Source organism: Choloepus didactylus, chromosome 3 (assembly GCF_015220235.1).
Source record: "Choloepus didactylus isolate mChoDid1 chromosome 3, mChoDid1.pri, whole genome shotgun sequence".
Classification (NCBI taxonomy): domain Eukaryota; kingdom Metazoa; phylum Chordata; class Mammalia; order Pilosa; family Megalonychidae; genus Choloepus; species Choloepus didactylus.
The window spans coordinates 175,680,939-175,697,954 of NC_051309.1; the positions used below are offsets into that span (position 1 = coordinate 175,680,939).

General features: G+C 33.5%; 1 protein-coding gene across 2 annotated transcripts in view; it reads right to left on the reverse strand.

The window, feature by feature from the left end:
- The window catches only part of FSTL5 (follistatin like 5), an 838,269-nt gene that overhangs the window by 192,716 nt on the left and 628,537 nt on the right, over positions 1-17,016 (reverse strand). For both annotated transcript variants that reach the window (XM_037830939.1, XM_037830938.1), the window contains exon 9: positions 1,414-1,575. In XM_037830939.1, coding sequence (XP_037686867.1) covers positions 1,414-1,575 — 162 coding nt within the window. The remainder of the gene's footprint in view (positions 1-1,413; positions 1,576-17,016) is intronic.

Sequence of the window (17,016 nt, forward strand, 5' to 3'; positions counted from 1 at the left end):
CTGTTTTCCTTCCTACTCTCCTTTTATTACTTGTAAACTTTTCTTGAAACTTTACCTATTTTCTCTCATCTTTAAAAATGACAATATCTATTTTTCAAGGGCTCCCAGTCTTTCAGTGTAGGGTCTAAGTGTAACAGTTTCCCAAAATTTGCCTTCCTGCATATTCCCTGAAGCAAGAATATAATATGCTTGTATAACATGACTTCCCATTAAATGGGAAAGAGGCAAAATCAGAAGGTACTCAGTCTTTTATTAATTATAATTTGTGTTAATTCAATCAATCCTTTTCTCTTCTTATAGTCCCCAAGAAGCTGTACATTGGAGCTGTACATTTGTTGGGCCTAATCATATTGATACTGTGATTTTTTAGGTTTTAAAATCCAAGAGTACTTTTACAAATGTGTCTCTTTTGACTTGCAAAAAGAAATAGATATATATGAAAGTTCTGAAAAGATTTATGTACAAATGTATAACAATTACACTTATTCAATAATAAACTGGGATAATGACAGAAAACTATGCTTATAGAAATAATTAAAAAAGAAAATATTTTCATTTCTAGCAGTATGAATTGAAGGAATTTATAGGCACAGAATAAGGAATATAATGTGTGTGCAAAAGATACTTCAGAAAAGATGACATGTTTTGTGCTACTCTTGACAATGGAAATAAGGTTTGGGCATTCTTTAGTCACCTGCATCATCAACATACTATATGCAACTGCTTTTGCATAATTTATGTTATTTATCCATTAAAAAATTGTCCATTTTTCTTTGACGTTTTCAACATATTTGGGAGTTTCCTAATCTGTAAAATAATAAATTAGTGATTACCCATTAAAATATTAGAATATTTAGAATATGTTTAGGTTAAAATATAATAATTCATAACTTTAAAATATAATGTAAACTTGAAAATCCTTTAGTAATTTTGCAATTTATTCCTCTCTTCATTTGCAAGTATGCTGCAAAATACTCATTTTTAAAAGTTCTATATTATTGACATCCTCTGTAACATATATTTTAATGTTTTATTTAAACATTAAAAGAGACACTTCAGAAATGTATTTCTATGAATATATCCAATTATTCTTTTCAGTATGTCTGCTATACTACACAGTATTTAAAAGTTACATAATTTAGTATTTTACTTACCACCAAAATAATGAAATAATGATACAATTAATCATCATGACAAGACTATTATTTAAAACATTAACAGTTCTAAAGGACTCTATTTCAAATACAATATATTAGGTAAAACATATATTTTTCATATTCATGACATTGTGTTGCAACCAAGACTTATTTTCTATTCTTCCCAAATAATATAAAATATGTTGTAAATTTTATTATGAAATTTCTATAGGATCCCTTGAGATAATCACTTGAGACAAATGCAATTAAAAGGCACCTTGAAGAGTGAGTTGTTTGGACAGCTTTGGGGTAATATCGATTCCATTCTTCAGCCAGCCAAGCTGCGGGTTTGGTATACCCTCTGCATGGCACCTAAGGCTAGCAGTTACTCCAGGTTCCCTAGCTTGACTCTCTGGATAGACCCGGATGACTGGAGGAACTAAAGAAATGGGAAAGAAAATGAATTAGTGACAAATATTCACCATTTGATATTCCAAAAGCAAATAAACCTTGAACTATGAGAAAACTGTGAATAAACATTTTAAGAGAAAGAGAGAGACCTTAGTTTCCAAATTCCATTATCCTCTAAAATGTACCAGGTTTCCCTGGAGATAAGACTTATTCTAGGACTGTGTCAGTGAATATACAAGATGAGCCTGGAGGAGCTTGCTATTCCAGAATTTAAGTTAGTCACAAGGAATGGTAGATGTATGTCAACAGGACACAGAAGTCATTTCAAAGGGACTCCCATTGACCATATATGGGACAATTTGAAAATTAAAATAAGTGAAAATGATAAAGAAGTACAAGTAATTAAATAAAATAAAACTGAGCAATTTCATAGATATAAATAAATAAATGAATATATAAATAAAGATTTTCCTTGCTTTACTACGGTAAGTAATAAATATATGAAGAATTATGGAGTCAGAAAAGAATCAATGAATGCTCAAATAAGTGGGTGAAAGTTTGATGAGGAACAGGATGTTTATTAACACGCAAACTATCTCTCTACAAATTGTTTATTAATTACAAAGGGGAGGCTAGTAAATTTATAGCAAAATTTATAGTGAAAAATCATAGTAAACACCATCTTAACCAATGATGAAAGTAAACATCATCGGGTATTTGAACAAACCCACACCATTTGCCTCCGCTTAAGGTGCACTAAGAATGTAATATCACTTTTGTTTAATACTAAAAAATTCATAAGAAATCATAAGAGGAAAACATACAAACCCAAACTGAGGGTTATGCTAAGAAATAACTACCTTGTAATATGAAAAAGTATCAGGGTCACAAAAGACAAAGTGTGACATCAGTGAAAGTGGTATAATATGTCCCTCCATAAAACCAAGCAATGAATAAACTGCAAAAAATATGTCAGAATCAACTTTACTGGAACTCTGGAAAATAATCCAAAGTTTACAGGAACCATGAAATCTTAATCAAGAAAAACACAGCTGACCCTTTGCAAGAGAGCTTTGTAGCGCTTTACCTTATCCTGGGCCCATCTCCCACTCCAAATTTCAGTGGCATCTTGAAGACATCAGCACACATTCCCAGTACATTTCCTTGTTCCAGAGGGAGCAGAACAGGACTTATTCTCAAAGAATTGTGGTTGTTTGCTGTGGCTTGCCTGGTGGTTCCCTGAAGGACAGGCTCAAAGTGCTTGGCTTTGTTTCACCTAACTAGGAATTCTTTCAGAACTGAGGCTGATAGCCAGAGGTCATTATCAAATACATTTAAAGCAAATATATAATTGCTGCCACTCAATGCAAGGGATTAAGTTGGTGAACAATATGGATTATGGAAATAATGTTGAGAGAAAAGGCTAGGGAATGAAATGCCTTGGGGAATAAAGGTTTTGAAAAGCTTCCACATACTGCTGGTAATAGAGAAGGTGAAATGCAAGGCCAGGGATGGAAGCATGCTCAGAGAAAACTTGAGAAGATCTTAAGCTTTCACTCTGGCTGATCTCCATGTTCCATGTAAGCAGGGAATGAAGGCTAAGGCAGAGTTATGCCTGGTTGAGAGTCAAAGGCACTACCCAATGCACACAGACTGCCCGTCTGCAAAGACTTGGAGGTGTTTTTTGTTTGTTTGTTTGTTTGTTTTCATTTTTACTACATATCTATGTTTTTTTGTCCCAGGCATTTATGGAAATCTCTATTAAATCACTAACAGACCACCACACAAATGCAGCAGAGATTTCAGTGGCTACACACAGCAAAAAAATACAGACTTTACAAAATTAGTTCAGAAAAAGTTTTTAACAAGCAAGCATACAACAAATACATTAAGCAGTAACAGCATATCTGGTTTGGGGGAGAATCTGGTTTCCAGAGTTGCAAACTATAATATTGAAAATATCCAGTTTTCACCAAAAATTTACAAGACATGAAAAGAAATAATGATGGCCAATACACAGGGGAAAAAAATGAAATTAATAAAAAGTGTAAGGAAGCCAAGATATTTGACTGAAATAAAAAGACTTTAAGTCATTATTTCAGTATGCCCAAGGAACTACAAGAAAATATATACAAATATCTAAAGAAAACCATGAGAAGATGTATCACAAAATAGAGATTTTAAATAACTAGGTAGAACTTATAAAAAAGAATAAAATAGAAATTATGGAGAATAAAAGGACAATAAACTATATGAAAAATTCTCTGGAGAAGTTCAACAGGAGATTTGAGCAAGCAGAAGAAAGAATCAGTGAACCTGAAGATGTGAATTGAGATTACACAGTCTGAGGAACAGAAAGGAAAATAAATGAAGAAAAATCAACAGAGCTAAGAAAACTGTGGACTACAGCCCAGTGTAATAACATATGCATTATGGTAGTCCCAGAAGGAAAGTAAAGAGAGAAAGGGATAGAATAATGGCTGAAATTTTCACAAATTTGATGAAACGCATGTATATACACATCCAAGAATCTAAAGAAGGTCCAAATATAATAAACTCCAAGAGATCCACACTGAAACACATTATAATCAAATGGTCAAAATACAAAGAAAAAAGAGAATCCTGAAAGAAACAAGAAATAAGTCTCTCATCACATAAAAGGGATCATCAATAAGATTAACAACTAATTTCTCACCAGAAAACATGGCAGCCATAAAACAAAGGGCTGACATGTTCAAAGTGCTGAAAGGAAAGACTGTCAATCAAGAATTCTAGATCTGGAAAAACTATCCTTCAAAAATGAAGGAGACATTAAAAAATTCTTAGATAAACAGAAACTGAGAGAGTCTGTTGCTTTTAGACTGTCCCTACAAAACTGCTACACAGAGTCCTTCAGGCTGAAATGGAAGGACACTAGGCAGTAACAGGAACCCATATGAAGAGATAAAGAACACTGGTAAAGATAAACACATAATGTAATTGTAAAATCCAGTATTAATATTTTTGGTTGCTGGTCACTCTTTTTTCCTGTATTATTAAAAAAGACAACTACATACAATAATAACTGTAAATCTATGGTTCTGGGCACACAATGTGTGAAGATGTAATTTATAACAATAACAACCTGAAGGGGGAGGAGCTATATAGAAGCAAGGATTTTGTTTGAAATTAAATTGGTATTCATCCAAACTAGATTATTATAAATTGAGATGTTAGTTGTAATTTCCATGACAACCACTAAAAAAATTATATATATAAAAAGAAATGCAAAGGGAATAACAATAGCATACTAGGTAATGTTTATCCAACACAAAGAAGTCAGTAATGAAGGAATTGTATAATGAAAAATATATGACAAAAAGAAAATACCAAAATGGGAGAAGTAAATCCTTCCTTAGTAATTACATTATATATAAATGGATTAAATTACATATGAGGAAGAGATTGGCAGAGTGGATAAAGAAGCTTGACCCAACTATATGCTGTTTACATGAGACTCGTCTTACATCCAAAGACACAAATAAGTTGAAAGTGAATTAAGAGAAAAAGATGTTTCATGTGAATAGTAACCAAAGAGGCCACAATTGGCTATATTACTAACAGATGAATAGACTCTAAGACAAACAATGTTAACGGAATTTATATAATAATAAAGAGATCATAAACATGTATGCAACTAAAAAAAAGGGCTGCAAAATATAGGAAGCAAAACCAGACAGAAATGAAGGGAAAAACAATAGTGGTTGGTGACTTTAACACTCCACTTTTGATAATGGATAGACAAGTATGAAAAATAAAAAAGGAAATCAAATAATGGAACAATATTATAAAACAAAGAAATCTATCAAAAATATATAGAACACACAATCCAATAAGAGCAGAATACACAGTCTTCTCAAGTGTACATGGAATATTTTCCAGGATAGAATATATGTTAAGCCACAGAAAAAGTTTCAATAAATCCAACATAATTGCAATGATACATGCGATTATCGTCTTCAACCACAATGACTTGAAATTAGAAATCAATAACAGAATGAAATCTGGAAAATTCATAAGTTTCTGGAAATTACACTCTTAAGTGTAATATGCTCTTGAGCAACCAATGGATCAATGAAGAAATCACAAGGGAAATTAGAAAATACCTTGAATGTGTGAATATGAAAATAGAACAAGCCAAAACTATTTTATCATTTGCCTAAATGTTAACTGTTATATATTTTATTAAATAGTCATAGATTGATTGCCCCATAGATGTTACAAACCATAAAATGGCAGGCCAACATAGATGGAGAAAACATGTAACATGCTCTCAAATAATGCATTGCTCAATAATGGAAAATAATTGTACTATAACCTTTTATCTCCTGTAGTAGGGGAGAAAAAGGCATGATGGTTACACCAAAAAGCAGTGATTCACAGTATCAAAAGAAAATGTTTGAACTAAATATAGAAGTTATTTTAGGAGTATGGCAGGTGGCATAAGTGAATTTCATTGTGGGAGAGGCATTCATAACATAGGCATAATGCAATTTTTCTCATACTATTTCAATAAGTGCTACTTCTTGAATGCTTGAGTTGTAACATAGGTAGTTTGGTACACATCACATACAATTGTACTGAGAGACAATTGTAATTTAAGATCAACAATGCTGTGAGAGAAGTCCTGCATTCATTCAATAAACACATGTATATCGAATACCAACTAGTGCTAGGTATGCCTTCAGTTCTATAAATGCAACTCTAGTGAACCCCATTTTGTGGGAAACAGTCCAAGTAATAAGCAATGATTGACTTTTTTTTAAACAATTACAAATGATCATGCAACTTAGATATTTGAGAGTTGTAGGAAAATCTGAGTACATTAGGGCAAAGTGTTTCCATATTTTAATCCCAATATCCCAAAGCTTTCTATACTTTTTAAGAAAATTAATATACTGGCTCTAATAAAAATACTAAATATATTCACAGTGAAAACATGCCATTCTAGATATATGGATTTTCTAAATTGTAGAGGGTGATCCATTTAACACATAATATTTAACATGTATATTTGCTTTTATGAAAGTCTCTCAAGTGAATTATTGTTCACAGATTTTGAAACTTCTCTAATAATGAAATACTCCTGTATTTGGGGATATTCAATGAAGTTTAGACTGAGACAAAAGGTGGGTTAGAATCCTCACTCTACTCTTAATTAATTATGAGACCTTGAGCGTACTTTTAAATCTTTTATAGCTTCATTTACTTATATGTAAAATAAATATTATATATTGCAAGGTTCTGAAAATAAAATGGAATAATAAAAGTGAAATAACTTTGTAGCTTGTGAAGCCTACTGAATAAATTAAGCATAAATAATACGTTCCTTGAAAGGAGGAGTTTTGCCTAACTTAATCATTGTATGTCCTGTATATCACTGAAAGACCTAAGCACCAAAGACTGTGGAGAAGTGGTTCACAGGATGTGTGTTTCGGGAGTATCACACCTACCCTTTTTCACACTCACATTTTAGCATTTGCTATTTATAACATCCATGAGAGCATATGCACCCTGCATTTGCCTTAGTAAGGATATGACTTGATAAATAAGGAAAAGGACTCTAGTTCTCAATCCAATAAATGTCTGCAGGACATAACTTAGCAAAAGTCAATAAGCAGAAAAGTTTTGTTCTCCTGGACATCTTGCCATTTGGTTAATATGTATATACTTTGAACTACTGAACATCTTTTTTTCACCCATCAGTATACCAATCAATGATGCAAGGTGAGCAACTAACTTAAGTCTCTCCTTGGAAGCCTCAAATCCAGCCCCAAACCTAATTTCACCACTCTTCTTTCTAATGACTGGAGGGGTCATTGAATATACAAATTTGATTATCGCAATAAAAGCAATGCAAACCAAGACTAGTTAGAGTTACCAGATCAGGACTTTAGATATACAAAGCAACTAGAAGACTCAGTTCTCTTTCTTGGCTATACTTTAAAGATCTTAAACTTGCCACTACAACTACAACACAGAAAAAGAAAAAAGAAAGGGAGGGAGCAGAGTGCAGTTTCTTCAGAAATGCCCAGTAATCCTTTGAGTTCACAGATGTAATTATATCTTGTGTATTGCCTTTAATATTCTCAAGAGTGGAAAAATAATAGACTTTCACAGGTCTGAGTTCCAGGAGTATTCTGCTACAATCTTTCTCTCACTTTTAAACGTAATTTAAAACAAAGACAAGAAGCACAAACAAATACACACAACAAAGATAGGGTATCAAACACTGTTCTGATTTTTCCCCATTGATGATGACTTAAATGTTTTATTTGAAATATCAAATAAATTTTCAAAAATGGTTTGCTTTCCTAGTGACCAAAAGCACACGCTTAGACTCTTCTGATATTCGTATCTCCAAGTAGTTTTCTAATGTTTTATTTTATTGGAGGTTAAAACAAAATAACTCACACTTAGAGGTAGGTTAACTTGCTTATGGCAAACCCATATTAACCACAGGATCTGGAGTAAAAATACTTTTTCAAATGCTCAGGCAAAATTCCTAATCTGTTAACAACTGGGAAGTTCGGAAATGAGCTTATTAAAAAGACTCATATATGGAGTGAGAATGGATAGCAACTTTACATTAATATTAAATAAATGAAAGTGTATCTTGTCACAGGATTCATAATCAAATGCTTCTTCTGACATTCTTGGGAACAGCAAAAAGTTGAGACACCTTAATACATTTGAAAATTACTTTGAAAGAAGCACGTAAGTCAACCCAATGAGAACAACAGATTCTACATCATTCTTATTAGAAAATAGAGATATTATATGGGTTACCTACACTGTCACCAATACTCTACAAAGGACAACTTTTCAAATATAGTCTACAGTTTTCCCCTGAATGTCTAGCTACCTCAACTTTATGGATTTACTTAGGAATGGACTAAAAGAAAAGCAATGAACAATAATTTTTAGTCTTATTGAACTTTTATACTCAGCATATTTTTGGAAAAATAATAGTATCTTTTTATGATATGATTCTCATTTTATCCATTGGCTTTAAGTTATAGTCTGAAAAGTATCTCTTAACCCACAGAGAACTGAAGGATAAGTGATTGGCTTAACTGCTATTTAACCTCAGTGACAAGCTACACATTTAAAAGTAGGTTATTTTTTCAAGGATACATATTATGAAATATAAATGAGGAATAATGGCAGCTTGAATTAAAAAGTCAATAATCCTCCAGAGAACATTTCAAGCCATTTGTTACAGTCATTTTTAGTTAAGGAGTATACTATGTGAAGTTGTTTTTCCTTTGTATTGGAAATGCATGAAATTAGAAACTGATGAAGACTACCAAAAGATTTTCAAATCAGATTTAGAATCCAATTTACATGGAATATCATGAAAATCCTTAAATAGGGCTCCTAATATTCAATCAAAAGGAGATATTAAAAGGCAAGTTTCTATACACTGAATATTATTTCCTAATAATATTCAATGTTTACTAAAATAATTCAGTAATTGGTGGCTTGACATGCTGAGCCCTCTGTCTTGGGGCTTGCCCCTATGAAGCTTGTTACTGCAAAGGAGAGACTAAACCTGCTTATAATTGTGCCTAAGAGTCTCCCCTGAGTGCCTCTTTGCTGCTCAGATGTGGCCCTCTCTCTCTAGCTAAGCCACCTTGGCAGGTGAACTCATTGACCTCCCCCCTACATGGGACCTGACTCCCAGGGGTGTAAATCTCCTTGGCAATGCAGGATATCACTCCCGGCGATGAATCTGGACCTGCCATCATGGGATTGAGAACAACTTCTTGACCAAAAGGGGGATGTGAAATGAAATGAAATAAAGCTTCAGTGGCTGAGAGATTTCAAATGGAGTTGAGAGGCACTCTGGTGGATATTCATATGCACTATACAGATAACACTTTTTAGGTTTTATTGTATTGGAATAGTTAGAAGCAAATCCCCGAAACTACCAAATTCCAACCCAGTAGCCTTGACTCTTGAAGACGACTGTATGACAATGTGTATTACAAGGGGTGACAGTGTGACTGTGAAAACTTTGTGGATGGCACTCCCTTTATCCAGTGTATGGATGGATGATTAGATAAATGGGGACAAAAACTAAATGAAAAATAGGGTGGGATGGGGGGGATGATTTGGGTGTTCTTTTTTATTTTTATTTTTTATTCTTTTTCTGAATCTTTCTGCTATAAGGAAAATGCTCAAAAAGAGACTGGGGTGATGAATGCACAACTATATGATGGTACTGTGAACAGCTGATTGTACACCATGGATGATAGTATGGTATGTGAATATATCTCAATAAAACTGAATTTAAAAAAATAATCAGTAATTGACTTTGATCAAAACAGTTTAAATTGATAGGCTTTATTTATGTTTATTTTATTATATATTTATTTATTGTTTACTCATTCATTTTTAAAATTTATTTCATTTTATCTAGTGCATTTATATATAAATATTTATAAATTCATTTATATATAAAAAAACATGTAAGATAGTTGAGATTACATATTATTCAAACACATTCCATAAATTATAATCAAATAGTTTTCTGTCACTAAAAATGGAAGGTGATATAAGAAGATACAAAGAAATGAATTTTATTCAAGAATGAAATTTAAGCAAAGTGTAAAAATTTAATTCATTTATTTTGAATTTCAGGATAATAATGAACAAATATTTACTGAGTAGTTTCCGAGTGCAGCACATTGTGCTAGGTGACTTTCTTTCTTGCCTCTCACATGCTTTCTTTTCTATATTAACAAGTGTAGTCAGTGCTGAATTCAGGTTTTGAAATTAGCCAAATGCGCACTACAAAAAATACATTCCTATCTTAAATTTTCTCATCTGTTCCTGTTCATAAAATAAATGTCTCCACAATTGCATCTACTGGACTTTTACTACTTGGAATCCAAATTTTGATTCTGAATTAGACTTTTAGCAATAATTATGGAATGTATTTAAGGTCCTTGAAAAAGTGTGTGTTAAGATGTAAAGTTCAAAAAATTGATAGTTTTTTTTTTGTAGAGATATTAATAATTCATCTAAAATACACCTAACTTCTCAGGAAACAACTACTTCTATTGTTCAATTAAGGAAAAATCACATCACTAGATTAATAACTTGAACAAAAACAATAAAATGTAATTAATATATCTAGAAGTTCTTAGATCATAAAGTGTAAATAATAAGATGCCATGTATTGAGGACCAGTTGCTCAAAGAATACATACATAAGGCTAATACTTTTTAAACAAGTCACAGAAATTTAGAGGTGAAGGTGGGGTTCTGATACATAAATGTACTAAAATTAGAAATTAAAAAGTTAGATAAGCTAAGAAAATGCAATATGATTTGTATATTTACATTTCCTTAGATCTTTCTTTTGGAACTTTGGGGTCTATATGGAATCAGTTGTTAACCTTTTTCAACTCAGTAGCAATACATATTTAATAATAATAGACAAATGGCATAAATCAACATAAAGGTATATGGCTTTAGTATTCAAAGGCCCCATAAAAACTTCATTTCCTTTACTATTAGGGAAGGGGGAAATCAATCTCTGTAATGCTGAAACTTGCTATGTTTCTATCCCTTATCTTACATAGCGTGATCTTCCTTTAGAGGTTGTTTCACTATTGCCAGAATGTTGATACTTTGGATGCCTGATGTTAGTCAGAAGGCAGAGATCACTGACACAAAAGAGTGATTTCATTCTAGCTGAAAACAAAAATAAATTTAATGTGAATGTCAGGTCACTGGTAAGTAAGCAACTGAGCTCTGGGTATTTTTTCTTCTTCTTGATGCCATTATCATGTTTTCTTTTGAAGAATTCTATCACTGCTCTACCACAAATTATTCACACAGCTGCAACTATTAGGAAAGGTTCTAAGAAAGCTTGAGGGTAGGAATATAAATGTTTCTGAAACAGTGCTGACTCACAGCAGCATCTGGATTGCTCTGTTTCTATTATGACTGCCTTTGTCATTAAAGCAACTTTCCTATGAAAAATTACAGACTGGGTTTAATAAATATTTTAGATGCCACTGAGCTTGTCCAATCCCTTTTGTCTCTGACATTATTAAGGCCATCAATTTCTCTTTAACTTTGTCCCAAAGCAGTTGTTTCATATTCATGACTTTCACACTGTGTCTTGTCAATATTGCAAAACTCTCTGATCACAATATTACAGCCTTCGTGAAAGTGGAAAGAATAAAACAAATGTTGGAAGCAAAATATAAATTTAATAGCAACATACTTTTTGTCATGAACTTCTGTGTTACTTTTAATTAGGTCTCCTACTTATCCTAATGTAGCAAATCACAACTTTTCAAGCTATTTTGAAAGAGACAGTAGTTTGTCCCAGTATAATTAACTTAGATCTATTCTACTAATCCCTAAAGTTAGTGGCCTTCATAATCCCCAATTTCATAGTCTCAAAAGCAATAATTTTCAGAAATGCTCTCTGAAACCCAAAAAGAAAATATTTAAAAAAGCATTCAAGATGGTAATACAGAAGATACGGTTTCTCTAAACCTATAAAAGAAGATAAGAATTGGTGAAAAAATAAATTTAATGTCTGGTTCATGAGGAATGCTATTTATTTTTGTCAGGAGAGAGTTTATTTAATTTGTTTTAATATAAACATATTTTGAATATATTTTGAGTCAAGAGGTCTCAAACTATTCACTTGAGCATTGAAGCGGGGACTGCATAGTGAAAATATCATAATACCTGCGCCGGTTTAAATGTATTGTGTCCCCCAAATGCCATTATCTTTGTGGTTTTGTGGGACAGACATTTTGGTGCTGGTTAGATTTGCTTGGAATGTGCCCCACTCAGCTGTGGGTGGTGACTTTGGTGGGATACTCCCATGGAGGTGTGACCCCACCCATTCAGGGTGGGCCTTGATCAGTGGAGCCATATAAAACATGCTGACTCAAAGAGACAGAACAGAGTGCAGCTGTGAGTGACGTTTTGAAGAGGAGCAAGCTTGCTAGAGAGGAGCGTCCTGGGAGAAAGCCATTTTGAAACCAGAACTTCGGAGCAGATGCCAGCCACGTGCCTTGCCAGCTAATAGAGGTTTTCCGGACGCCATTGGCCATCCTCCAGTGAAGGTACCCAATTACTGATGTGTTATCTTGGACACTTTATGGCCTTAAGACTGTAACTGTATCGCTAAATAAACCCCCCTTTTATAAAAGCCAATCCATCTCTGGTGTTTTACATTCCACAGCATTAGCAAACTAAAACAATACCCCCAGAGGTGAAAACAACAACAATAACAAACTGACAATTAAAATACATCTATAACACTTGCTGTGCTATAAAGGATAAAATATACAATGCTTCATAGTTTCCCCAATTGTAAAATTTGAAACCCTTCTTAGGTCTAAATGGATTAAAGGATAAAATTTATGGCATGTTCCCAACCCTCCCTAGGCAAAAGTTAACAATTATTTTGAATAATTACAACCCAGAATACTTTTATCCAATGCCATGGATCAAATATCTATTTACCACAAGTGGATTCCTTGTTTAGCTAAAGAAATATTCACCCCTCTAAACATAATTATATGAATATTTCCCTAAATATTGTACTCTTAATATATAAATTATTTTGGTTTAAATGCAATTTTATTTAAAACTATATTATATCTAGTTTACAATTTAATTTCCAATTAGTTATTTCCTTTTATTATTGTGTACTTTGTACATAGTTTTCTTCTGGTAGCAGTGATGGTTTTTTAAGCACCATCAAGAATAAAAAGAGCATATAATTTGATATCCTTTCTTTATTATATATATATAATATTGTAATTTTATAAAATATTATATAAATTCTATCCTATATTTTAAATATGCTTATCTTTATTATATATATTAAATATACGTAAATGCTCACATAAATGTTGATTTTTCACAAATACAGATTGCATCCCTTTCTGATGTCAATTCCATCTACCCATGGATTGATAAAATAATTTGTGGTTAATACAGCTTTAAAATAAGTGTTAATTTCATTTAAAATAAATGCAATCAACGTAGTTCATTTTATCAATTCCACATTTACTCTTCTAGCAGTGGAGGGGATGCACAAAAAAAGACAGAAAGGAGGAGGAGGAGGGAGGAAGGGCAGGAGAAAGAAAAAAAAAACAGAAAAGGAAGAAAAGAGATCCCTTTGGAATTCTTACTGAAATTGCCTTAGATGTATAATTTAACAAGGTATGCCATTATTTAAATACATGAAGTCTTCCCATCAAGGAATATAGTGTGTTGTTCCAATTATTTAAGTTATTTTCTAAGTCCTTCAATAAAATATTTTGGTTTGCTTAAATTAGGATCTGGATGTTTCCTGGTATTTTGTTTTTCTTGAAAATTTTTTCATTATAATGGAATATGTAAGATATATATATGTTATATTATAGATATACATATATATATTCACAGATAGATAAGCATCTAAGGGCCTTAATTTGCTTTTAGTTAAGTACTTTTAAAATTGAGTTTCTTGAATTTCAGAGGTAAATAATCATATCATCTGCAAATATTTATTTCATACTATTTGTAATTTTAACCTCCAAATGATTTTGATTAATAGTTGAAATGGATGATGGCCCTGTCTTGTTTTGATATTAAAGGAAATGTCCTTTGTGGTATTAGTTAGCATATTAAAAATAAGCATTGTAAGGTATAGACTGACTCCTTTTATACAGAATTTGGAAAATTTTAGAATGGTGGATGCTTTTATCAGATATTCTTAAGCATTTATTACCATGAGTTTGAAATTAAACAAACAAACAAAAAAAGGGCTGCCCTGTGGGCTGCTTATGCACCCACTGCAGACTGAGTACCAGAGGGCAGCACTCATTTCCCAGTCATCCTGTGACCCCTAGAGCCTAACCCAGTGGCTGGTAGACAACAGATGCTTAGCAAGTTAATTAATGGAAGTGTACTTATTGCAGTACTGCCCAAAGTGATACAAAAAAAAAAAAAAAAACAACTGGAATTAGGAGGATGTCATTAAGTAAATCATCCGTTGAAAAAGCCTCCCCAGAGATTTAACAAATAAAAGAACAAATTCCACTTTCTTAGAAACCTGGAGGTTGGTAGAGACTGGAGAAGGACTCAAATACTGAATCAAAAAAACAAAAATACCAGGTAGGAAAATTCCATCCAGGACACTGTGTTGGTTCCTGTTCTAGTTTGCTAATGCTGCAGAATGCAAAACACCAGAGATGGATTGGCTTTTATAAAAAGGGGGTTTATTTGGCTATACAGCTACAGTCTTAAGGCCATAAAGTGTCCAAGGTAACACATCAGTAATCAGGTACCTTCACCGGAGGATGGCAAATGGCGTCCGGAAAACCTCTGTTAGCTGGGAAGGCATGTGGCTGGCGTCTGCTCCAAAGTTCTGGTTTCAAAATGGCTTTCTCCCAGGACGCTCCTCTCTAGCAAGCTTGCTCCTCTTCAAAACGTCACTCACAGCTGCACTCTTTTCTGTCTCTTTGAGTCAGCATGTTTTATATGGCTCCACTGATCAAGGCCCACCCTGAATGGGTGGGGTCACACCTCCATGGGAGTATCCCACCAAAGTCACCACCCACAGCTGGGTGGGGCACATCTCTTTGCAAACAACCTAATTCAAACATTCCAACTTAATCCCCACTATTCTGTCTGCCCCACAAGATTGCATCAAAGAATATGGCTTTTTTCTGGGGGACATAATACCTTCAGACTGGCACAGTTCCCATGCTCCTTCCCCTCATAGGGCATGCTCAGCTTGGAAGTTGCACAGAGGCAGCATGGACAGGATCCCTCCGACTGTGGATAGAAACTGTAGAGTGACTCATAGCGGTGAGTTAGAAATCCATGCATATCCAGGTACAAGGACTAAGTCCATAGAGAACCAAGACAGAAAAAAAGGTGCTGAGGAGTACTGCATACAAAGGGACTCTGGGGTTGGTGGTGGCGAGACAGTGATAGAAACGCTGGCAAATTCTTTTGTGCCCTCACTCAATTCAGTTTCAGTCAGCTGGAATACCTAAAGGCAAAATAGATTTTTCTAAAATGACCTATCTTTTTGATTGACCCCAACTGGCTCCCTAGGACAGGATACTTAAAGGGGGAAAATCTAGAGGTGGAAAAGCCTCACAGAAAAATAAATGGGGGAGGAGGTAAACTGAACTGCTATAAGATAAGTTGGGTCCCAAAATGGGAAAGTATAAGGAAAATGGGGCACTGAGTGACGGACAGAATTTAAACAAACCATAGGAGCTGGGAAGAAAAGTCTGCAAAAAACAAACAGACCAAGATTCCCAGAGAAGCACCACAGGAAAGGAAGCTCATTCCTGTAGGTGAAACAATTACACAAAAAATGCAATCTTAAAAATTGCACTATATATACAGGGCAAGAACAAGAATCAGATGATGAAGAGAAAAGAAAATCTGAACAGTTAAACATGGGCTAATCTAAAGGTCATGAACAAGTTAGATCAAGTTCAAAAAAGAGCCTTAACACAAAGCCAATAAACAATAAAATCCCAGACAAGAGGGAGAAACTGACCTTCAGAGTTAATGTGTCAAAATAATCAGATGCCTAAATATCAACAAAATATGGAAGCCGTAATAAGACACAAAATGTTATGGCTCAGTCAAGGGAACAAATTAAAACTTCTGAGGGTATTCAGAAGTAGGAAAAACTATTCAAAGAAATTTAAACAAATCTCCTAAATCAATTCAAAGATGTGAAGAAAGATCTTTGCAAAAAGAGACAAAGGATATTAAGAAGACAATGTGTGAGCATAAAAAAGAAATTGAAAGTAAAACAAGAAACATAAGAGAGATATTGGGGAGAAGGTCACAATAATAGCAGAGATTAAAAATATACTAGAGGCATGTAACAGAAGATTTGAACACGCAGAATAAGGAATCAGCAAACTAGAAGACAGGACAATCAAAATCATATGGTCAGAATAACAGATAGAGAAAATAATAGAAAAAATTCAGCAGTGTCTCAGAGATTTGAGTGATAACATTAAGCACACAAACATACATGTCATGAATGTACTAGAAGGAGAGAGAAGGGAAATGGAGGAAGAAAGATAACTGAGGAAATAAAGGCCAAAAGTTTCCCAACTCTTATGAAAGGCACAAATATACATGTCCAGGAATTTCAAAATACTCCAAGAAGAATAAAGCCTAATAGACCTACTCTGAGACATATATTAATCAGAATGTCTAATGCCAAAGATAAAGAGAGAATTCTGAAAGCAGCAAGAGAAAAGTGATGCATCACATACAAGGGATCCTCAATAAGATTGCTCCTATTTTTCATCAGTATATAATGTAGGTGAGAAGGCAGTGGTATGATATATTTAAGGTACTGAAAGAGAAAAACAGTCAGCCCAAACTTCATCTGGCAAAACTATTCTTCAAAACTGAGA